Here is a 24,764-nt window from a genome sequence, read left to right as displayed (position 1 = left end):
ACCAACCAGGCCTATGAGTGGGCTTTCTTGAACATCAATCCTCCAGCCTCAGTCAGGCCTTCAGATAACTGAAGCCCCAGCCAACATCTTAACTACAACCTCTGAGAGATCTTGAGCCAAAAACTACCTAAGAAACTGTTCCTGAATTCCTAACCCATAGAAACTCTGTGAGATCTATATGTTTATATTGTTTTAAGATGCTAAGTTTTGGGGTAATTTGCTATGTATCAATAACCAATAACTGATACAGATCCTAAAAACAGCCCTATGAGGGAGGGACAATGATGATCACCATTGTACAGAGGGAGAAACTGAGGCCCAGAGAGGGGAAATCTTTTGTCCAGGGCCACACAGATAGTGTAACTATGGGACTGAACCCAGGTTTGAATGACTACAGAGTCTACCCACTGGGATGAAAAATGTCCAAAGTGAATGCCAGCTCTGCCCTTGAAGGATGAAGGCTAAGACCAGAACACTGAAAGAACGTATCTGCCTCCAGTACAAATCTGTGCTGGTGAATTCAGGGCTCAGGTGAACGTGACCATTATAAAACGGCAGGCTCAGAAGAAGAAAACAAGGCAATAGGAGTGAAAACCAGCAGAAACAGACACTCAGAGTTCAGACAGCAATACTATCAGATAGACATTATAAAACAGAAATGTTTAATGTGCTTAAATAAATATATAACAAGTTTGAAACTATGGCCAAAGTATAGGAAACTATATCAAGTAACAAAGTGGATTTGAAAACCTAAAAGAACTTCTAAAATGAAAAATACAATAACCAAAATAAAAAATTCAACAGATGGGTTAAACCACAGATTAGATGTGGCTAAAGAGGGAACTAGTGAGATAGAAAGCTGACATTAATCACAGAGGCAAGAGACTCCATAAATTTTTACAGACACATCATAGTGAAAATGTGAAAAGACAAAGAAAAAAATCTTAAAAGCAGTCAGAGGGAAAAAAACCAGAGAGATTACTTTCAAGAGAACAACAGTACAACATGGATGAACCTCAAAAACATTATGCAAATGGAAGAAATCAATCACAAAGAACCACATATTGTAAGACTAAATTTACATAAAGTGTCCAGAATAGGAAAATCTATAGAGACCAAAAGTAGACTAGTGCAGAGGGGGTTAGAGAGTAGGAGATAGTGTCTGCTATGGGTACAGGGTTTCTTTGGGGGGTGGTAAAAATGTTATAAAATTCGGGACTTCCCTGGTGGTCCCGTGGTTAAGAATCTGCTTTCCAATGCAAGGGAAGTGGGTTCAACCCCCTGTTCGGGGAATTAAGATCCCACATGCCGCAGGGCAACTAAGCTCACACGCTCTAGAGCCCGTGCGCCACAACTAGAAAGCCCATGTGCCGAAACTACTAAGCCTGCATGCCAAAACTAGAGAGCCCACGTGCCGCAACAAAGAGCCCGTGCGCCGCAACGAAAGATCCCGCATGCTGCAACAAAGATCCCGCATGCCGCAACTAAGACTCGACGCAGCCAAATAAATAAAAATAAATATTTTTTTAAAATGTTCTAAAATTAGATCATGGTGATAGTTGTACAACTCTGTACTAAAAACTATTAAATTGTACACTTTAAATGGGTGGATCTTATAGTATATAAATTATTTCTCAATAAAGCTATTTAAAGAAAGAACAGCAGTTAGATTGACAGGTGAAGATGTTTTAACAGCAACAATGGAAGCCAGAAGACAATGGAATGCTGTCTTTAAGGTGCTGAAATGCCAGCTAGAATTCTATACCCAGCAAAAACGTCTCTCAAGAGTGAGGTCTAAATAAAGATTTTTCAAACAAAAACCAAGAAAGTTTGTCACGAGAAGACTCACCCTACAGGGACTTCTAATACAACAGTTCTCACCAAAGAGAACTCACCAAAGAGCTTAAAAACTCCTGATACCTGGGGACCCACCCCAGATATTCTGAATCAATTGATCTGAGATGTGACCTGGGCATAGGATTTTTAAAAGTTCCCCAGGTGATTCAAACATACAGCTCAGGCTGAGAGCCTCTGCCTTATAGGATATATTTCAGGCAAAAAGAAATTGATCCCAGATGAAAGTCTGAGATTCCTTCATTCATTTAACGTAATCCATGGGCAACTATTACGTGTTCGAAACTGTTCTAGACACCAGGAACACAGCAATGAGCAAAACACACAAAAGTCCCCACCCTCTGGAAGAGGGAAACAGCCAAAAGATAACCAAGATAAAGAAGTAAAATATGCTGTTAGATAGTAATACATGCTTTGGGAAAAAATGAAGCCAGGAAGGAGAATATAAAATGCTAGATTTAGGTGCGTGTGTGTGAAATTTCAGATAGAGTGGACAGGGAAGACTTTTGGCTAAAGCCCAAATTAAAGGGCGAGAGCAATCTATGAAGACATTTGGGCTATGGCAAGTGCAAAGGCCCTGAGGTGGGAGTGTGTCTGCCTTGTTCCAGGATCTGGAGGCCAATGGGTCTTGAGTGGAGTGAGCCAAGAGGATAGTATTCAGAGAAGGAGCGGCGGCAGTTGCAGGCCTTGGGGGGAACTCAGCTTTTATTTTGAGTGAGATGGGAGCTATTGGGAGTGTTTTGAGGAGTGGCATGGCTTGATTCTAACCGGGCCCTCTGGCAGCTGGGTGGAAAATGGACTGTGGTGACCAAAAGGGGAAGCCAGGAGCCCAATGAGGAGGCTGGTGCAGTACGCCGGAGGAGAAAGGATGGAAGTGGATTGGGATGGGTTGTGGAGGAGGTGAGAGGTGACAGATTCTGGAACTATCGTGCAGGCCGAGCCCATAGGATCTGTTGATCTATGGGATGAGGGGTGGGAGAAAAGTTCAGGGGTGGGAAGACTGGAGGATGCAAAGGGCTTCCAGCCTGTGCCCGGAGAAAATAAACTTCATTAGTAGCCCAATCAAACGGTGGAGAGTGACCGCCGAGAGGCAGCGTCCGGCTGGCTAAGGGTGGGTTCCTGAGGCCGTCCGGCCTGGATTTAAATCCGGCTGCGTGGCCTCGGACAGATCAGAAACAAACAGAGCCTCTATTTCTTCTGCAAAAGGAGCAAGGACCGGCCTGCCCGCCGCAGTCCTGGCAGCTGGACTGAGCAGGGGCGGTCTCCACGTCGCTCCCCGCCCCTCCCGGCCCCGCCCACTCCCCCACCCCTCCCGCGGCGCTGCTGGCTAAGCTGCTCGGGTGAGTGAGGGTCTAGGAGTCCGGGTCCGGCCGGGGGAGGGGTGGGAACGCCTCGGACTGCGGGACAGAGCGCCCCGGACCGCCGAGATCCGGAGCAGGGGCCGCTGCCGGGTCGCCGGAACGGCCGGGAGACCCGGATCCCGCGAGACTCTTCCGCCCCACTTCCGGGGCCGCCACTTTCACTTTCTTTTCCATGGAGGCTGCTCCCCTCCGTCTCCTGACTGACAGGGGCCGCTCTGCCGGGGAGGAGTTGGGCTGAAATCCAGCGCCCCGGAGGACGCTTTTCCCCAGCAGGGAAAAGGGGAGGCCTTCCTCGGGGACTCCCAGCGCCGCGGCTGTGCGTCGTCCCTCCCCGCAGCCAGGCCTGTCCCGTTTCCTCTGTTGCCCTTTGCGGGCTTGCCTTGGTGCCCCCTTTCACCTCCCACGCGGGGTCCCGGCCCGTTCCCTACCCCAGGCCCCATCCCCGGTCCTCGGGTAGTGTGATGCTACCCGACTACCACCGGGGACACCGAGGCACAAAGAAGGCTTGGGCCGCGCCAGAGGTCACCGGCCTGGACTGAGTTGCTCGTGGTCGCCCGTCCTCTAGCAAGTGACCGGGAGGTGGCATTTCCCCGGAGCTGCAGCCCCTGCCTGGGGGATGGGCACAAGCACGCCAGATGGACGAGAAGATCAAGAAAGGTGGGCACAGCCTGGAGGCGACTGAGAAACTTCGGGGGTGGGGAGGGGGGAGAGGCATTAACCCTGTCGTCCCTCTACCCATCTGCCCCTCAGTTTCCTCCCTTGGGGCCTGGTTTCTTCCAGGGGTCTCTTGTCATTCATTTATTTGATGCCCCTGAGGCCTCAGTGGGCCAGCTCTCCTGGGAAGGGTGTAGGGAGCTCCCAGAGGACACAGGAGACCACCCAGGCTGGTGAGGGAGCCGACTTCAAGGGTCGTTGCCTTCCCCCTGGCCCCTTCCACCCAGCGTGGGAGAACTTAAGTAAGGTCATGTCACCAACCTGCTCACATACCCTCCTGTGCTCCTTGTTCTTAGAATAAAGCCCAGGGCAGTTGGGTAGCCCACAGGCCTGCTGGCTTCGCTGACCTCTGCCTTCCCCCATTGGGCCCCTTGGTCATTCTGCTTGGAGCCCCACAGGTTTCTGTTCTAATCCAGCCATTTCTTGCCCAAGGCCTTTCCCTTTCCCTTTCTCTGTACCTGGAACACTTTTGCCTAACCAGGTCTTGACATACCCAACTTCTCCTTCACTTCTCAGCTTCAATGTCACCTCCTCCTAGAGGCTTTCCTGATTTTCTTACCCTGTTCATTTCCTTGGCAGCGTGGATCACAATCTGAATCTTTTTCTTTTGTTAAATTTGTTAATTGTCTTCTTACTGGGCTGGGAGGTCCATGAGAAGAGGGACCCTGTTTATCTTATTCACTGTTGAAGACCAATTTCTGAGACAGTGATTGGCACACAGTAAGAATTCAGTAAATGTTTGTTGTATAAATGAGCGGAAGTATGGGGGGACCTGGGAGTATGAAGGGAAAACAGAACCAAATGAGCAGGGAGAGGGAGTGGGGAGTGGGAGTGGGGAGTGACAGAGAAGGCCTCCCAGAGAAAAGGGACTTTTAAGCTGGGTGCTGAAAGATATGTAGGAGTTCACCAGGAAGACAGAGAGGAAGCAGCAGGTACAAAGGATCACCTCCTTCCTCACCCCCTTAACCCCAGCTCCTGAAAAATAAACCGTGTGCTAACCTGCTTCCACCTGTGGATTTCAGCTGAGGAGGTGGCCCAGAGACTCACCCGAGCAGTGGCTGGCGGGGATGAACAGGTGGCTATGCAGTGTGCCATATGGCTGGCAGAGCAACGGGTGCCCCTGAACGTGCAACTGAAGCCTGAGGTCTCCCTGACACAGGATATCAGGTGAGGAGTACGTAGCTGACCAGGGACTTAGGGCTTCCTGAGCCCCAGTGGGCTGCGATATAGCCCGTTAAGTTATTCTTAATGGCAGGTTCTGGTGTCAGGAGACCTAGCTTCAAACCCCAGCTCTGTTACAAATCAACTCTGAGATCTAGGGCAGGTCACTTCACCTCTCAGAGTTTGTTTTTTTCATTTAAAAAATGGGGCAGGGCTTCCCTGGTGGCGCAGTGGTTGAGAGTCCGCCTGCCGATGCAGGGAACACGGGTTCGTGCCCTGGTCCGGGAAGATCCCACATGCCGTGGAGCAGCTGGGCCCGTGAGCCGTGGCCGCTGAGCCTGTGCATCCGGAGCCTGTGCTCCACAACGGGAGAGGCCACAAAACAACAGTGAGAGGCCCGCATACCGCAAAAAAAAATAAATAAAAATAAAAAATGGGGCAATATCAGTAGCTGTTCTTAGAATTGTTAGGAAGTGTATTAGGGTGTTAGGTCTCATATAACAGAAAGAGACATATTAACAGTGGTATCAACAAGTTTGATGGCACACAGTCCAGATGTGGAGGCTCTGCTCCCTGCAGTCCTCAGAGACTCATGCTTTTGTCTTGTTATGCCAATTCATGGCCTCCATTCTGAGGTTCACCTTATGGTCCAAAATGGCTGTTCCAGTTCCAGCCATTGCATCAGCATTCTTGTCAGCAGGAAGGAAGAAGGGAAGAAGGGCACCCCCTCCCACTCTCCTCTTAAGAACAGAGCTCAGAAAGTTGCACACACTTCTTGCATTTAACTCCCAAGGCCAGAACTTATTCTCACAGCCACACTCAGCTTGAAGGGAGGCTGTGAAATACAGCCAGGTATTGCACTAGAATTCAAGGCAAGGGTTAATGCATACTGTTAGTCTGCCCCAGGAGGCTTAAACTTGAAGCTGAAATGCTTATTAGCACAGTGCCTGGCACATGGTAATCACTCAATAAACATTGTTTTTTCCTGCTTTTTTCCTGCTGTGTAGTAAGACAATAGTTTTACAGTTTCTAATTTTCAATGGTGGATCCCATTTGATTTTGTTTTACTGAGATATAATTGACAGACCATATTCAACAATTTAAACAGTTCACCAATTTAAAGTTTATAGTTCAAGGCTTTTAGTATATTCACAGTTGTGCAACCATCACTGTAACCAATTCTAGGACATTTTTTAAGAAACCCTGTATCCGTACTCTTTTTTTTTTTTAATTGTTTTGGCTGCTCTGTGCCCCTTGAACCCATGCCCCTTGCAGTGGAAGCTTGGAGTCTCAACCACTGGCCACCAGGGAAGTCCCAAAACCCCATACCTGCTAATAGTCACTCCTTATCTCCCTACCTTTTTTTCCCCAATCCCCCCAACCTTAGGCAAACACTAATTTCTATCTCTAGCAATTTGCCTATTCTGGAAATTTCATATAAGTGGAGTCATACACTATATAACCTTTTGTGTCTGGCTTCTTTCACTTAGCATCATGTTTTCTAGATTCATCCATGTTGTAGCACGTATCAAAACTTCATTCCTCTTTATGACTGAATAATAATCCATTGTATGGATATACCATATTTTCTTTATTAATCAGTTGATGGACATCTGGGTGGTTTCTACTTTTTCGGCTAACGTGTACAACGCTGCTATGAACATTTGTGTCCAAGTTTTTATATGGACATATTTTTTCCCCAGTTTTTTATGGCTGTGTTGGGTCTTCGTTGCTGTACCTGGTCTTCTCATTGCGGTGGCTTCTTGTGTTGCGGAGCATGGGCTCTAGGCACGCAGACTTCAGTAGTTGTGGCTCGAAGGCTGTAGAGCTCAGGCTCAGTAGTTGTGGCGCACAGGCTTAGTTGCTCTGTGGCATGTGGGATTTTTCTGGACCAGGGCTCGAACCCGTGTCCCTTGCGTTGGCAGGCGGATTCTTAACCACTGCATCACCAGGGAAGCCCTCTCCAGTTTTATTGAGATATAATTGACATATATAGTTAAAGGTATTGTGACTTTTATAATAAGAAATATATATTTGTCTTCTTCCTGTTCTTGGTACAGAACTCCTAAAACACTTGGAATTTCTTAAGTGATGAGGATGATAAAGGTGCCTTTTGTTATGTTAGTGAGGTGACTCTTGGACTGCCCCTAGATCACCTAAGGATGGGGGCTGGTCATCAGAGGAACCAATCCTGTGATTAGAGGATTGGAACCTTCAGTCCCATCACCCTGATCTCGGGGGAGAGGAAAAGGGCTGGAGGTTGAATCGATCATCAGTGGCCAATGGATTAATCAATCATGCCCATGTATTGAAGCCTCCATAAACACTCAAAAAGGGTTCGAAGAGCTTCCAGGTTGGAGATTTGGAGAGAATTGCACCCCTTCTCACATACCTTGCCTATGCATCTCTTCTATCTGGCTGTTATAGGCTTTTATAATAAACCAGTAATATAGAAAGTAAATATTTCTCTGAGTTCTGTGAGCTGCTCTAGCAAAATAATCAAACCCAAGGAGGAGGTCGTTGGAATCCCTAACCTATAACCAGTCAGTCAGAGAACAGGTGACAGCTTGGGCTTTCAGTTGGTGTGTGAAGTGGTGGGGCAGTCTTGTAGGACTTAGCCCTCAACCTGTGGAAGCTGACGCTGTCTCTGGGTAGAGTGCCAGAATCGAGCCCTGCTGGTATCTGAAAATTGCTTAGTGGTGTGTGGGAAGCCTTCCCCCTCCTCCCCCTTCCACAGGTTGGAAATTGAGCCTCAGAACCATTTTAGGTGTATGACATGATGATTTAATATATGTATGTATTGTGGAATGATTACCACAGTAAGTTTAGTTAACATCCATTGCCTCACATAGTGATAAATTATTTTTTCTTGTGATGACAACACTTAAGATTTACTCTCTTAGCAATTTTCAAATGTATGATACAGTATTGTTAACTATGGTCACCATGCTGTACATCACTTCCCCAGAACTTATTTATCTTAAAACAGGAAGTTGTACCTTTTGACCACCTTCACCCCCCTCCCTGCCAACCAGTCTATTCTTTTTCTCTGACATTGTTTTTTTTTAATTCCACATATAAGTGAGATCATACAGTATTTGTCTTTCTTTGTCTGACTTATTTCACTTAGCATAATGACCTCAAGGTCCATGTTGTTGCAAAGGGAAGGATTTCCTTCTTTTTATGGCTGAATAATATTCCATTGTGTATCTATACTGTACATGGAAACAACCTAAGTAACCATGAATGAATAAAGAAAATGTGGTGTATATGTATACAATGGACACATATTTTCATTTCCCATTCTGTGGGTTGTCTTTTCACTGTATTGATAGTGTCCTTTGAAGCACAAGTTTTTAATTTTGACGAAGGACTGTTTATCTGTTTTCTTTTGTTGTTTGCGCTTTTGACGTCATCTAAGAAACCAGTGCCTCATACGTGGTCATAAAGGTGTATCCCTATTTATTTTTTTAAGAGGTTTATAGTTATAGCTCTTACATTTAAGTCTTTGATCCCTTTTGAGTTAATTTTAGTATATGGTGTGAGGTCCAACTTCATTTTTTTTGCTTGTGAATATCTAGTTATCACAGCATTATTTTTTTTTAATTAATTAATTTATTTTTAGTTGCATTGGGTCTTCGTTGCTGCACACAGGCTTTCTCTAGTTGCGGTGAGCGGGGGCTGCTCTTCGTTGCGGTGCGTGGGCTTAATTGCGGTGCGCGGGTTTCTCTTTGTGGTACGCAGGCTTCTCATTGCGGTGGCTTCTCTTGTTGCGGAGCACGGGCTCTAGGCACTTGGGCTTCAGTAGTTGCGGCACAAGGGCTCAGTAGTCGTGGCTTGTGGGCTCTAGAGCACAGGCTTAGTAGCTGTGGCGCACAGGCGTGTGCTCCGCAACGGGAGAGGCCACAACAGTGAAAGGGGCCCGCGTACCACACACACAAAACAACAACAACGAAAAACCATACCACTACACACAGCTTGTTTATATCAGTTATACTTGTTACTGCCACAGCATAATTTAATTAGCTGTTACATCAATCTATAAAACATGAGTGCTAAAAGAGAATTGTGTCTATGAAAACTAAGTTGATTGCTTTAGAAAGACAAGATAGAGGTGAGGCACCAAAAATACCTGTTATCATTTTAGGGTGGGACAGTTGTAAAAAATATGGTAAAAATCCAGAAGGGCTCTGTACTCAGATGCTTTGAGAGTGTAAGTTTTTGCTCCACTTTAAAGAAGCTGATACTGGAAGTCATAGACCATGTATAATGCGTGTGGTTCATACAAAAAGAAAAAATCATGGGGAACTCCAGTAGCAGATTTGTACTCAAGAAAAGCCATTGGCCTTTTACTTAGAGATTGGCCATTGAATGTGCATTTGTATCCTGTAAGGTAAAATTGTTAAAGTCTGCAGCTGTTTTTGCAGTTCTCTGCTTTAACGATTTTTCTGACTAACTGATCACCACTGATCCTGATGGCATTAGATATAAGGGTTCCAACTGTATTTTTCTGTTATTGGTGTTAAGGTTATAGCTTTTAGATTTTGTTTCCTAAGTAAAATTCAGGCTTCTATGCTTTGCCTCTAGGTTGATTCTAAAAATGTAAACCCACTAAAATAGCATTTATAGTATTTTGATTATGGAAATATTACTCAGTGTAGAATAAGTAGTGCAGTTGAAACTTTATGCACTTTCATGTTTCAAAACCCCTGTTGCTTGAAGAAGAATGTCTTGAAGGTTAAGATCTCGTCCTTCTTTAAATTTCCTTTTACTTTTCTTCCATTCTCCTGCATCAGACTCAGCTATTCTTTTTTTTTTTCTTGTATTTCAAAAACTTTTCATGTGGAGAGGTGGATGGTAAACTTTTGGCGTCTATACATGTCTAAAAGTTTCTTATTTCCCTGATAGTTGGCTGGGTGTTGAAAATCATTATCCTGAGGAATTTTGAGGTATTTTCTGGAGTATTTTTAAAGCAAGTCTCAGATTTTAGTTCATTCATAAGTAATTTGATATGTCTTTAAAAAATGACTTAAAAAAACCCTCAATACCATTATTACACCTAAAAAATTAACAATAATTACTTAAAATTCCCTAATACTGTATTTATATTCAACTTTCCTTGATTATCTTGTTAGTGTTTTTTTTTTTTGGCCATACCACATGGCTTGCAGGATCTTAGTTCCCCAACCAGGGATTAAACCTGGGTCCCCAGAGTCCTGACCACTTGTAACTCCCTCCTTAGTGTTTGTTATAGTTGGTTTGTTCCAGTCAGGAGCCAAACGAGATCAAATAGCATTTCTTAATGTTGTCTGGGTCTCTTTTATTCACTTTCTCTATTTTTAGTGCCATTAATTTTTTTTTAAGAAACCTGGTCTTTGACCTCCAGAATTCTCCCACATTCTGAGTTTATGAATTGCCTCCTCATGGTGTAATTTAATATCTCTCATTCTCCTTGTGAACTTGTAGTTTGACCTGAAGGTTAGGATAGTAAGGAGTCACTGTTACATTCACAGGAATTCTTCCTCATTTTCTGATTGTTTCTTGCTGTTCTTGCTTTAAGGATGTGGCGTTTTCCCAAATCACTCTGGAGGTTCTAAGTGGGCTTTCCTGTTAACTGTTCTACACCCTAATTTTTCTGTGTCCTGGGATCAGTTCTGTTTTTTTTGTCTTAGCCCTCCCTTTTCATGCTTTTGGTCTTCCAAAAAAGTTTGAGCATCTTTGAGAAGGTTGGTGTTTAAAACTGCTTTCTGTGGAATAATACTGTTTGGGTTGAAATCCTGCCTCTAACAGTTATTAAGTTTTTACTTGGCAGAGCCACTGTAACCTATCTGTGCCTCCTGTTTTTATCTCTAAAATAGGGGTGACAACAGTACCTGCCTCATGTGTTCACTGAGAGGATTACATGAGTTAATACATGTTAAGTGCTTTGAAGAGTCTTGGCATACAGTTAATAACTGTTGTGGTTTGGCTAAGGAGCCAATAATAGCCAATAATAGAAGAGGTTGGAGAGCTTGGGAGGGGCCAGAGCATGGAGGCCCTTGCCATGCCACAGTGAGTTTGGATTTTATTCTGAGAGCCATGTGGAGCCATTGCAGGGGCCTAAGCAGCGAGTTCTGACACAGGAATCACAGGGGAGTGGGAATCCAGGAGCTGGCTGGTGCTGGGGTTGGTCCTGAGGCCCCTTGCCCTCCCGCAGGCTGTGGGTGAGCGTGGAGGATGCGCAGTTGCACACGGCCACTATCTGGCTCACGGTGCGGCCTGACATGACGGTGGCCTCCCTCAAGGACATGGTGAGTGAGGGGGCAAAAGCAAGACGCGTCAGGGCGGAGGTCCCCCTTTTGCCCTGTCTCTCTCTACTCTGCGCCTCCCCCCCCACACTCCCTCTGCATCCTCCCTGCCAGGTGTTCCTGGACTATGGCTTTCCGCCAACCCTGCAGCAGTGGGTGATTGGGCAGCGCTTGGCCCGGGACCAGGAGACCCTGCACTCCCACGGGGTGCGGCGGAACGGGGCCAGTGCCTACCTCTATCTGCTGTCAGCCTGCAACACCTCACTCAACCCTCAGGAGCTGCAGCGGGAGCGGCAGCTGCGGATGCTGGAGGGTGAGGCTCTGCTCCAGGGCGGCATGCACTCTCCTGAGGTTGTAGGGGAGAGGGAGCAGGGAGCAGAGCCCAGGGGCTTTCGTCAGGAACAGGCCTGGAAGACCTTATCCGTAGTGGGCAAGAGAGGACAAAGGACACCGCAGGAAGGAGCCATTTGGGGAACCATTTAGAGAACAGCTGGTCTAGGGGAGAGGGGCTGAGTTCAGTCCCCACCCTGGCATTTATCAGCTGTGTGACCTCAGGCAAGTCTCTTCTCATCTCTGCTCTTCAGTTTTCTAAATCTGTAAATTGGATATGATAATAGCTAGTTTTTATTCTAAATTTTTTACTTCTTCTTCTGAAATATTTCAGACCTACAGAAAAGTTGCAAAATTGTATAAAGAATCGTATAACGAATTCCCATGTGCTTTTCATGTGGATTCCCCAGATATTAACATTTGACTATATTTGTTTTGTTTATCATTCTCTCAGTATTTATTTATGCATAAGTAACTTTTTGGAACTGTTATGAGAGTAAGTTGCAGACACGTTGTCCCTTTCCCCCAAATACTTGTGTGTATTTCCTTTAAAGAAAAAAAAGGCTCATTTTCTCACTACATACACCTATCAAACTTAGGAAATTAACATTGATACGGTCCATTGATCTAATGGACAGATCTTGCTCAAATTTTACCAGTTGTCTCCCTAATGTCCTTTATAGTGAAAGACCTGGCCCTTGGCCTCTGTGTCTCACAGTCTTTTCCAATCTTTGGTCTCCTGTCTTCCCTTGGCTCTCCTGTTGTTTGAAGAGTCCAGGCCAGTTTTGTTTTTTGTTTTTCTGTCCCATGTGCCCTCATGAATGGATTCAGATTCAGTATTTTGGCAGGACTACCTCAGAAGTGTTGTTCGACCCTCTAGGTGCTTCACTTAGGAGCACAGGAGATCAGTTTTCAAACAGGGTTTTTAAGCTGGGAGGCCCCAGGAGCAGTCGTGGGTGGAGGAGGGGCTCTGACACCTGGGAGCCAGGACACTCGGCCAGGTCTGGACCCACCCGGCAGGACCACCGAGCTGGAGACTCCTCCGGAAGGAGAGAGATAGAAGGGGGCAGGGTAGGGGGGTGGTCAGTGCAGAGCCCAGGGTTCCTGGCTGGCCCAGGGTGTGGACGAAATGGGCTGCAGGGATCCCCTGAACCCTCCTCCCCAGATCTGGGCTTCAAGGACCTCACGCTGCAGCCACGGGGCCCCCTGGAGCCAGTCCCTCCAAAGCCTGGGGGCCCCCAGGAGCCGGGGCGGGGGCAGAACGACGCCGCGCCAGAGCCCCCGCCGGTAAGCTGCCCAGTGCGCGCCCCTGCGCCCCTGACCTGCCGTCTCGTCTCCCCGCGCTCACCGCCCCTCTGCCCCCAGGTGGGCTGGCAGTGCCCTGGCTGCACGTTCATCAACAAGCCCACGCGGCCCGGCTGCGAGATGTGCTGCCGGGCGCGGCCCGAGGCCTACCAGGTCCCCGCCTCGTACCAGCCGGACGAGGAGGAGCGAGCGCGTCTGGCCGGTGAGGAGGAGGCGCTGCGCCAGTACCAGCAGGTGGGCGCGGACCGCGGACAGACACCTGCAGACTGGACGGGGGAGGCATAGGCCAGGAAGGGAGGCACCTCCACATTGCCGCTCCTCCCCCTGTTGCTGCCCCTCCTGATCACACCACTGGTGGTGACCCCGCACTTGACTGTGACCGGCCTCTCCCTGAGCTCATCCTGTCGCTAAGACCCTGCTCCCCGGCTGTGATGCACATCCAAGCTTATCTGCCCCGCCCCCCCCCCCCCACAGTGGGCTGTGGCGCTGCCCCTGGCTTTGACTTAACACTCAGTGTGCACACGAGAGTACCGGGCTCTGACCCCAACATCCTAGCTGAGACCCCGACCACTCCCCCATCCGCCGCCCCTCTGTCCGCCTGTGACCTCGCTCTTGCTCCACTCAGCCCTGACCTCATTCTGAATCCTACTATTCCTGACCTCGCCTTCCTCCCTGGCTGTGGCCCACCCAGACTTCCTAGGATCTTGGACCTAGCCCTTCACCGCTCCCTGGGAGGTTGACCCAGCCCTCCGTCCTGCTCCTCCCAGAGTCCCACCCCCATCATGTTACACACGCATTGATTACACAGATACCTAACCCTGAGCGTTCGCCCATTCTGATCGGATGCTCCCATCCCCCACTTGGACCCAGTCTGCCCTTGTCCCACCCCGGCCATGACCTCACTGCTGGTCCCATCTACAGCCTTGGCCCGGACCCTGTTCTCTCTCCCGCCTTGCTCAGCTCCCTCGCTTTATCACCACCTCCCATACCCCTGACCTGTTCTGTGGCCTCGACCCGGCTCTGCCTTTGCCTCCCTGGCCCTAGCCCTGCCCCGCTTCTTGGCAGAGATGGGAGCCCTGCTACTCCTGACTCCCCGCTCAGACCCTGGCCCCTTCCTTTACAAACGCCATCGCTCCCTGGCTTGACACCAGGTTGCAGCCTTAACCTGCCAGTGCCTGGCCCGCCTCCTGCCCCACCCCCACCCCACCCCCTGTTTCCTCGCCTCCCGCCCCGCCCTGCTCCCGGCCCCTCCCTTCCCAGCATCGCCTGCGCCTAACCTCAGCCTGCCCAGTCCCACCCCCACTGCAGGATTCTGCTTCGCACTACCCCCCCGCCCCCACCACGGCCGTCAGGTTTGACCCATCCCCTGGTCCTGCGCCTTTCTGGCCCGCCCCTGAGACCCTGACCCGCCCCGCGGCCCCACCCCCGTGTGCCCAGCGGAAGCAGCAGCAGCAGGAGGGGAACTACCTACAGCACGTGCAACTGGATCAGCGGAGCCTGGTGCTGAACACCGAGCCTACCGAGTGTCCCGTATGCTACTCGGTGCTGGCGCCCGGCGAGGCCGTGGTGCTGCGTGAGTGTCTGCACACCTTCTGCAGGTGCGGCCCTGACCCCACCCCCAGCGATGTAGTTCCTCACGACTGCGCAGTACCCATGGCTGAAAGGGGGTGGGGCGCAGTGCTCTTACATCTCCTTGGACGCCCACAGAAACCTGCGAGGTAGGCACTCTCTCCCCTTTTTGCAGAGGAGGAATGTGAGGTACAGAGAGTCCAGCAACTTGCTCGAGGCCACACAGCTCAGGCATTCTGTCGCCAGAGCATGCGACCTTCCACACAACCGCCAGGCCCATGTAAGGCCTGGGTTCTGGCCTGGCAGCCCGTGCCAACCCCGCCCTGACCCTCGCTGGTGGACAGTCTGCCCTCTGAGGCTCCACACCTGGCCCTGGGCTGTGGAGAACGTGTCCTTCTTCACAGCACACATTTGATGAGCTTCCCTGGGTGCCAGGGACTGGGCTAGGCCTGGGGATCCAGGAGTGAACAAAAAAGCTCATTTTCTGCCTCCTGAAGCTTACATTCCTGTGGGCAGGCCGATGTTAATCAAATAATCACTGATATAATTGTAAATTGTGCCAAATGCTAAGGACCAGTGGATTATGATAAAAGTAACAGAGGCTCAGCCCTATAAGAGGTCTGGGAAGCTCCTAGGGAGGCTGCACTTGAGCAGACCAGGGCGTCCAAAGTGGGTATGTGCCTGGCCTGCCTGTGGCAGCAAGGGGTCAGTGTAGCTGGAGCAGAGGGATGGAGGGGGTTAGGGGATGGGGACAGAGAGGTATTAGGGAGGGTGAGTCACCGGGGCTCTCAGGTTTGCTCTGGGTGGGATGGGATGGGAGGCTGTGGGGAGGGACATGGTAGACCCAGGGAGCCCAGTGAGGAGGCTCCTGCAGTCATGCAGGTGAGGTGATGGGACCTGGGCCAGAGTGATAAGGGTGGCAGTGGGGGGGACAGAAGTGATGGGTTGGTGGGAGGGATCGGAAGGAAGGGAGGTATTGAGGAGAAGCCCACCTGGGGTCAGGCCTCACCATGTGAGGGCTGGAGTTCTGGGGGCTGGAGTCCTGGGGGATGGGGTTCAGATGAGCCCTAACCTCCCCACCCTTTCATACCTCTCCCAGGGAGTGTCTACAGGGCACCATCCGCAACAGCCAGGAGGCCGAGGTTGCCTGCCCCTTCATTGACAACACCTACTCATGCTCGGGCAAGCTGCTGGAGAGGGAGATCCGGGCGGTAAGGCCTGGGGGAGGAAGGGGCACACCCCCTGTCCCAGGGAACTGGGCTCTGAGCTGGCAGGTGGGAACTGGTTTGAGAGTCCCAGTCTCAGGCGCCAGTCATTTATCAAGAGCCTTTTCTGTGTGGGATGCTGGAAGCCCAAGGGGTGGGCAGGACAGGAACTAGGGGAAATAGTAAAGAAAACACCCTTATGAAGAAAAGACAGCAGAGCAGTTAGCAGGGGGGAATTCTGGGGCCAGATGGCCTGGTGACCTCAGGTCAGATACACAGCCTCTCTGTGCCTCGGTTTTCTCATCTTGGTTGGGGTCAGAGACTTAGTTTCTATTTCAAGGGTTGTGAAGATTATAGTGGAAGACACATGTAAAGAATTTGGAGTAGTGCTTGATACGTGGTATCAGTTAGCCCTTGTATCAGTTAGTTTCTGCTGTGTAACAGATTACTCCAGACTCAAAACAGCCACCATTTATTTAGCTTATGAATCTGTAAGTTAGTGATTTGGGTTGGACTTAGCTGGATGATTCATCTGGTCCAGGTTGGGCCTGGCAGAGCTCAACTGGGCTTAGCTGGACTGGTGTGATGGTCTTATCTGTGATGGCTGGGATGACAGGGCCTCTTTCCACTTTGGTCTCATCCACCCCAGGCTGGCCAGGGCCTGCTCATGTGCTGGTGTCTCAAGGATCCAAGAGCAGCCAGTGCAGGAGCGCTTTCCAAGGCTGCTCACTTGCTCCTGTCCCTTTGGCCAAAGCAGGTCACATGCTTAAGCCCAGAGTTTGTGTGGGAGGAAACCACCCAAGGGTGTGGAGTTGGGGAGACATGAACAAATAGGGGCCACTCCTCCAACAACCTTTCACAGGGCTGTATGTGTCTGCATGTGTGTGTTTTCTATTATTATTAATGTTATTATTATCGAGTTATGCCCCTGACTGCTGGTCATCTTGAACAAGTGCTCTCCCTTCTCTGTGCCTCCATTTACCCATCTGTTAAGTGGACTGTTGGACTTGATCATTGGTTTTTAAACTGCTGGGGAATGGCCTTCCCAGAATTGGGCATCTTGGAATTCCCAGGCCAACATGGAGGCAGGGCTAAAGGTGGCTGAGGTCCAAATGAGAGACCCCCATCACTGCATATACAAGACCCTGTTTCTCCACATCACTTCTGCCTATTTCCTACGATGCTGCTTCTCAGAACCCCCTAAACTTTACCGAGTATTTCCTGGCACCTAAGGGGTTCTGCCTCAGGGGAAAGAGGGCAGACAGAAGGGGTGGGCCTTTGGGAACTCCCAGCCTTTACACTAAGAGAAGCCCCATTTTTAACTGTTGTTTGTGGGGCAGCTGAGAAGGGCAGCTCTGGCTTCCTTACTCTTGCCTGGAGAGGCCCCAAGACATAGATCATTCCATATGTCCTGGCACCCACAGTCGCTGCCCAGAGGCTTTCCCTATAAAACCCACCTCTTCCAAGGGGCATTGTGATGGGGCCAGAGTTCATGCCAAGGAGCTGCAGGGCTCATGCTTCCCTGGAGCCCCTGGACGTTGACCGAAGCCTCAGAGAATAGTCAAGTGTGGCAGAGAAAGAGGAAGGGGCAGGGATCAGCAGAGTAATGCAGTGGAGGTTGTTTTACAAAAAACATGCCTAAACCACAAGAACCAGAACAGAAATCAAAGAGGAAAATCACGCACCGACTCTGCCATCCCGGAAAATCTCTGATGGCATTTTCTCCTGTTTCCTTTGGTGTCTCTGGATAGACATGGTTTTTTTTCTTTTTAAATTAACTATTAAGGTATACCTTGCACACAATAAAATTTGTCCGTTGTAAGCATGCAGTTAGATGAGTTTTGACAAATGTAACTCTTACGACTACCACTCAGTGAAGATATAGAACATAGGCATGATTTTTACCTCATTGTAACCAGTGTAGGGACAACAGCTTTTGCTACAAAACCTTTCTAAAGATTATTATAAATCTCTATGGCATACATCCTGTTTAGTTCTCCTCTCTCAATAATTCCAGTTTCTGGAATTATTAATAATTAATATCAATAATTATTAATATTAATTATTATTAATAGTTCCTTCCAGTTTGTAAGGAATGCTTCAGGGAACATTTTGCATGGTGTCTCTTCCTTCTTATGTATTATTTTCTTAGGATAAACTTGTAGAAGTAGAATAAGTCTCAAAGGGTCAGAAAAGTTTGGGATGGTTGAAACATTATTGCCACGTGGCTTTCTCAGAGTGCTATGTACCAGGATGCTAGTTTAACCACATCTTCCTGGAATTGCTTGTTATTGTTTCTGTCCACTTTTTCCCCTTTTTAAAAGATTGTGGTAAAATATATATAACATTTACCATTTAACCATTTTTTAAGTATACAGTTCTGTGGCATTAGGTGTAGCCACATTGCTGTGCAATCATCCATCTCCAGAACTTTTAGCCTACTTTTTTTTTTTTGGCTGAGCCATTCGGCTTGCAGGATCTAACCCACACCCCATGCAGTGGAAGCACAGAGTCCTAACCACTGGACTGCCAGGGAATTCCCTTAACCCACTTTTTGAATGGAGTTTTTAACACTGCTATGTTGGACTTTATGGGTTGGGGGCTTCCTGAGGGATATTTGGTGGCCAGGAGGGCACATTGTCAGGTGTTCTGAACCCAGAGCACCAAGGTTGTGGTCTGCTGGCAGCTCCTGAGCCCTGAGGATTACCAGCGATTTCTGGACCTGGGCATCTCCATTGCGGAAAACCGCAGTGCCTTCAGCTACCACTGCAAGACCCCGGACTGCAAAGGATGGTGCTTCTTTGAGGATGACGTCAACGAGTTCACCTGCCCTGTGTGTTTCCACATCAACTGCCTGCTTTGCAAGGTGGGGACAGGGACCCACACTGCCCAGTCACTCTGGTCCTTGACAGGAGCTCACTGCCATTCTGAGTTTGTTCTCCTGGGAAGGGAGCTGGGATACTGACCTGGTTGCAATGACTTAGAGCTGTGTGTCAGTGGCCAGGCTTGGCTTGGGCCCTGATCTGAGCCTAAGCCTTAGACTGAGCCCTGAATCCGGACTGAGCCTCTGAATAATCCTGGCCCCAGACCGAGCCCCGATCCTGGCCTCTGATGAACCCCGATCCGTCACAGACCAACCCCAGCCCTAGCCCCAGACCGAGTGTCAACTCCTGTCCTGAACTGAGCCCTGCCTGACCCTCATCCTCTCAACAGGTGACCACAGTAGAGACTGGTCTTGGGCGAGTAGGCAGGGCTGAGCCTGCTCGCAGCCCTGCAAGCTCACTCTCGGAGCATTAGGCCTACAGCCAGGGCAGAACACAGCCGGTGATGAGGGGCTGCGGTTTAGGGATTTCTGTGCCTGTCAGGACTTAAAATGAATAGGTATATATGATTACTATCATATGTGCTGACCCTGGCTTCACCTCCCTGGCCTCAGGGTGTGTGGTTTACAAAGGATGCCTCTGTCACTGACACCACGTAGAAGCATTAAGTGCTTATGTGGATGCCTGCTCCGGCCCTCACCTCTCTAACTCCCTGGGGAACTTTCTCACCTCGAGCCCCTCATCCTGCTGCAGGCCATCCACGAGCAGATGAACTGCAAGGAGTACCAAGACGACCTGGCCCTGCGGGCTCAGAACGACGTGGCTGCCTGGCAGACGACGGAGATGCTGAGGGTGAGGCTGGGTCAAGGCTGAGGGCTGGGGATTTGAGTTTTGGGGAGGGATGGGGACTTCTCTGAAAGGACTGTGGTTCATCCAGCCCTGGAGGCTTGAGCTCCTGCTGGCATCACTCCCATCCAGAGATGGGGCTCAGGACGAGTGGCGAGCAGCAGGGAGTGTCCGGGTGGAGAGAGGAGACTGCAGACGCATGGGAGAGGAGGCCGCATGCAGCCGGGCCTGGGTGGAGCATCATGGGAGAGTGATTCTGCGACTCGGGGGGTGGGTGGCCGGTTTCTCTCTGCGGTGGGGCGGGGGCCGGGAGCGGGGCTGGGCCTAAGGTCAGCACCTGCTCTGCTGCAGGCCATGCTGCAGCAGGGCGAGGCCATGCACTGCCCACAGTGCCAGATCGTGGTGCAGAAGAAGGACGGCTGTGACTGGATCCGCTGCACTGTCTGCCACGCCGAGATCTGCTGGGTCACCAAGGGTCCTCGCTGGGGCCCCGGGGTGAGTCCCCAGGGAGCCGAGGTCTCAGGGGTGCTGTGGGAGAGTGCCTGAGAGTAGAGATTGGACAGGTCAGCCCATGGGCCAGTTCTAACCCCACTGCCTGCATTTGTGTAGCTCATGATCTAAGAATGTTTTTTACATCTTTTAAAGTGGTCGAACATATCAAAAGAAGAATATTTCATGACATGTAAAAAGTATACGAAAGCCGAATTTTAGTGTCCATAAGTAAGGTTTTGTGGGAGCCCCGCTCGTTCGTTTGCATACTGTCTGTGGCTGCTTTGGCACTACAAAGGCAGAGACCGACTGGCCGGCAGAAACTCAGGGAACTGTCTTGCCCTTTACAGAAATGTTGGTCCAGCCCAGCCCTAGAGGACAGCGACCAAGGGTGCGGGTGGGAGTCAGAGGCAGAGGGGTGGGTCCCTGGCTCTGGCACACATTGACCATGTGGTTAGGCTGTTACTCCCTTCTCTGAGTCACAGTTTCTTCGTCTGTGAAGTGCAGATGATAGCTGGGCCTCAGGTTTATTGTCAGAATCAAATGAAAAAATGCAAGAGCAGTGCTTAGCGCGGTGCCTCTGTCACATGGTGAGCCCGCGCATGGTGGCTCATGGTGGCTGGCGTTGGGAGGAGCGTTCCTGGAATTGGGGCTCGGCGTTATCCATACAGGCAGACAGTGAGACAGGTGGAGGCTGAAGGAACACACTCTCATGCTGCCAGTGTGCTGACCCACCCCGAATATGCAAAAATCCATCAAGTCCTGTCTGGCTCCAGGTCTAAGGGTGGGTAGCCAGACCACAGAATTGAGGCTGCTACGGGAGCCCAGAAAGGCCGCCCAGAAAGGCCTTAATGGCTGCCTCCATCCGGTAGCTGGGGCTGAGAGGGTCATCTTAGCAGGGGGGTGTGCCTGACCCAAGGCCCAGGGTGGGAGTCTGTGCTTTGGGGGTGTGATGGAGTGCATGGCGGAGGGGGAGGGGCCCGCTGTCTTCACTGTCCTGACCTTTTCTCCTCTCCCCGCTCATCCTCTAGGGCCCGGGAGACACCAGCGGGGGCTGCCGCTGCCGGGTGAATGGGTCTCCTTGCCACCCCAGCTGTCAGAACTGCCACTGAGCTGAGGATGGCCTGGTCCCCATGCTGACCCAGCCCCACATCTGCAAGCTGCTGTGGGACAGGGCTGGTGCTTTGGCTCTGATTTCTGGCCTGGGAGATGCCTTTGCGCTTGGCTGAGACAGGGGCCCTGAAGAGGCCAAGGCCCCTGAGCTGTGTGGATGGACTTGTTTGCTGTGGGCATTGCAGAGGCCCTGCCTGAGCTGGCCATTGTCCGCGGCTGTATCTGCCCCAGTGCCTTTGCCCTTCCCCTGGGGCTTGCCAACCAGACCTTTCATCTCCTCTCTGTGGCTCCCATCTCTGCCTAACCCAGCTTTAAACACAGCCCTGGCCGGAGGCCTTGCTGGATGGAGCCTCTGAGAGCCCCGTGTGAGTCCACACTTCCCTCATCCACCTCCCTCGTCTGCAGGACGCTGAGCACTCACAGCTTCCCACCTCCCCTGTTGGCTTTCTGGGGGTGACTTTTCTCTGGCTTTGCTGTTGGAGGCCTGGGGCTTCTTAGAATTGCTGCTAATTCTGCTCAGAGCCAAGACGGAGACCTGGCAGTTTCTAAAGACAGCCCAGCTGGCCCAGCTTCCATATCTCCCTCTTTGCCGCCTGTGTAAACTAATTAAAATGGTTTCCCAGGAAGGGATGAGTGTGATGTCGTGAGAGGGAGCAAAAGGGTCATGGGCTGTGACTCTACACGGAGACAGGCAGGATCCCAAGCTCTCTGGGAATTGCAGCCAAAAGTTGATGTGTTGGTCCCTGTCGGTGTAGAACGAAGGTGCGGCTGAGCACTGGGATACTTGCACTGGACTGAGCACCCCTGCGCCCACTCGAGGGGCAGGATGCTCTGGGTCAACGTTGGCCTGGACAGGCAGCTTGCAGTGTTGAGAGTCCACAAGGCGGGGTCTGCAGGTCAGCGTGGGCTTCAGGGGGAGGGAGGGAGGGGCCGAGGCAGCAGCTACAGGCTGGCAGGAAGTTCTTGCTGCAAACTTCTGACCTCTCAGTGGGCATCCGGTGTTGGAGAAGAGAGAGATTTCAGGAAGAGGTGAACCTGCAGTTGCGGGTGAGCTTGTGATCCTGATTTTCAACATCTCAGACAAGATGGCACAGTATTGGTCCAGTGCTGTTTACTATGCCCACTCTGCTGGTCAGAGATTAATAAAACACGGTTCTGGGCATGCATTCTGTTTTTACCTCGTTCTCTGACCCCTCCAACACCCCTCCCACCCCCCACTTTGAAGGCCAGCACACTGTCTGAGCCGGGATGTGGATCATCATTACAGCAGGCGGAGGGCGTCTTTGCGACTCAAGGTGTGGACTCCAGGTTCCAGGAGTTGGGGCATGTCATTGGGGCGGGGCGGAAAGGGCTTATTCTAGACCCTGGAAAGGCATTGCCACCCTGTCGTTGGGTGCCAAGGCTCAAAAGAGTTGACCCCAGGCTCTGTGAGCAGAGAGGTGAGAGAACGTGAGTGCCTTCCTGCTCTGCATTGGCTGATGAGGGGCACCCCCGCCCCGGGAGCAAGAAAGTCAGGCAGAGCCACTGACTGGAGGAAACGGCAGGCTGAGCAGAGCTGCCAGGGCTGTGCTGCAGGAGAGCGCAGGAGAGCGCAGGGCCCAGGTCAGGGCTAACCACTTGCTCTCACCGGCTCCTCCCTCCTCCCTCTCCTGCCAGGGCCTGTCTTGGCGAACCTTAGGGGCCTATAGGGAAGAAAGCAGACCATTCTTTTGGTGCATGGGTATAAACCAGCAAGCCACAGTATTGTTCTAGAAATTTGAATTGGTTGCCGGTATTTTTAAATTGGAGATGCTACATTAAAATCTAGATGACCGAGTTCTCCTGCAAAAGTCGAAGCTTGGTAATCCTGGCTTCTCATTTCCACATGGCAGGTCCAGAGTCACGTGATCCAGTTCACCACAGTCCTCGTCACCCACAGCTCTCCTCACACGGCCTTTCCTGTGCCCTTGCACCATTCTTTCTCCAATGAGTACTAAGAAGTGTTAATGAAACATTTCTTTACCCATGGCTGTATCAACTGAGGCTGGCAGAGGGGGGACCACATGGGCTGCGTGTGTCTTTCACTTGACCCACTCCATCTACACCAAGGCGGGCATCGAGTTTATGTCTGCTGCAGCCAAATGGGTCAGGAGGGCAAATGGAGGGGCGCAGGGCTGTCCCGGGGTTCTAACCTTCAGCGCCATACTTCACATGCCAGTGGGTGAAGGATCTAAGACGGGCAGGCTCACAAGTGCTCCCTACTGCAGGGTCAAGTGGAGGTGCCTCCCCCTCCCAAGGGGTCACTCCAAACTGGGCCCCAGCACCAACTCTCCAGGGCAGACTTGAAACCAAACCCCACAGGCTCTGGACTCAGACCATCTACCTGAGGAAGCAGCCGGAAGTCCCAAGTGTGCTTGTGTGACACAATCTTTTTCTCCAGGGATGGGGAAGGCAAGGGGAAGCACATTGCTCAGATAAAGAGCAGCTGCTAATGTGGGCAGGAAGTGGTGGATGGGCCCCACAGTCCGTGCCAGAGTAACATGTGTCTTCTAGTGTCCGGGGCTGCCGTGAAAGCCACTCACTTAAAAAGCAGGAAGCTGGAGGCAAGCCCACAGCCTTGCCAGCTCACAAAAGCTGCTTGGCAGGGCTTCCCTGGTGGCGCAGTGGTTGGGAGTCCGCCTGCTGATGCAGGGGACACGGGTCTGTGCCCCGGTCCTGGGGGATCCCACATGCCGCGGAGCGGCTGGGCCCGTGAGCCATGGCCGCTGAGCTTGCGCGTCCGGGGCCTGTGCTCCGCAACGGGAGAGGCCACAGCAGTGAGAGGCCCGCGTACCGCCAAAAAAAAAAGAAAAATAGCTGCTTGGCAAATTCCAACCAAATGTAAATCTGCAGAAAAGACAACTAGCAAGTAAAGGGCCTTTGTGAGGAAAAGGCAGCAGGGAGTCACCAGCAGCAAAAGGAAGAAAGCAAGCCAGGCTGAGCCTCAGGCCCCATCATCTTTTAGTTGGATTTGGCAAAAGCCTCTGGCCTATTCTTCCTTTCAGTCACCACTTAATCCAGGGATGAGCTCCCCGGGCCCAAGTGCAGGGCTGGCTTAAGGCATTTATTGATCCATTAATGTTCACTGAAATGGAATCAAAACACTTGCACAACTTCAGTTTGTGAAGCATTTTCACAAACATCAGTTCATTAAAGCGTCCATGTGGGATGGGACCATCCCTATTTTACTGTCATTGACAGTGAGCTCTAGAGATGTAGTGACTGGAAGAAGCTCACATAACCAGGAAGGAACACACTTGCCATCATGTCACCAGGAACTCTCTCCAAACCCAGTTTTGGTCATGGCCCATCCTCATCCCCCAAATTGCCTACAGAGTCCCAACTCCCTTCCACAGAGCTCAAAGCTCTCCCTGGCCTGAGCCCCACGTACCCTTCCATTGCCATTGCCCACTCCATCTTTCTACAAAACACCCACACTTATTATTCAGCTTTTTTTTTTTTTTTTTTTTTTGCGGTACGTGGGCCTCTCACTGTTGTGGCCTCTCCCGTTGCGGAGCACAGGCTCCGGACGCGCAGGCTCAGCGGCCATGGCTCACGGGCCCAGCCACTCCACAGTACACGGGATCCTCCCAGACCGGGGCACGAACCCATGTCCCCTGCATCGGCAGGCGGACCCCCAACCACTGCGCCACCAGGGAAGCCCTTCAGCTATTATTTTTACACTAATTT

General features: G+C 50.7%; 1 protein-coding gene across 2 annotated transcripts; it reads left to right on the top strand.

Annotated features, from left to right (window-relative positions):
- Positions 1-3,380: 3,380 nt before the first annotated feature.
- On the top strand, positions 3,381-21,682 carry RBCK1 (RANBP2-type and C3HC4-type zinc finger containing 1). Of its 2 annotated transcripts, XM_065892200.1 has the most exons (12): positions 3,381-3,872; positions 4,952-5,096; positions 11,287-11,380; positions 11,492-11,690; positions 12,873-12,994; positions 13,073-13,246; positions 14,450-14,610; positions 15,681-15,792; positions 18,473-18,652; positions 19,362-19,460; positions 19,806-19,949; positions 20,975-21,682. In XM_065892200.1, the coding sequence occupies exons 1-12, from the start codon at positions 3,851-3,853 to the stop codon at positions 21,053-21,055; spliced, it is 1,533 nt and encodes a 510-aa protein (XP_065748272.1). In that variant the 5' UTR covers positions 3,381-3,850; the 3' UTR covers positions 21,056-21,682. The 2 variants fall into 2 exon arrangements, with proteins under 2 accessions (XP_065748272.1, XP_065748273.1); XM_065892201.1 differs by lacking the exon at positions 4,952-5,096 and having other exon boundaries at positions 3,832-3,872; positions 20,975-21,055.
- The last annotated feature ends 3,082 nt before the right edge of the window (positions 21,683-24,764 follow it).

This window comes from Phocoena phocoena, chromosome 15 (genome assembly GCF_963924675.1).
Source record: "Phocoena phocoena chromosome 15, mPhoPho1.1, whole genome shotgun sequence".
NCBI classification, from domain to species: Eukaryota; Metazoa; Chordata; class Mammalia; order Artiodactyla; family Phocoenidae; genus Phocoena; species Phocoena phocoena.
This window is presented reverse-complemented; position numbering and strand designations above follow the sequence as displayed.

Bases quoted from the DNA above. Each gene is read 5' to 3' on its own strand.
- RBCK1 (XM_065892200.1), top strand. From the start codon at position 3,851: ATGGACGAGAAGATCAAGAAAG. The intron at 13,247-14,449 runs GTGGGCGCGGAC...CCGTGTGCCCAG, and splicing joins CGCTGCGCCAGTACCAGCAG to CGGAAGCAGCAGCAGCAGGA. The intron at 14,611-15,680 runs GTGCGGCCCTGA...TACCTCTCCCAG, and splicing joins TGTCTGCACACCTTCTGCAG to GGAGTGTCTACAGGGCACCA.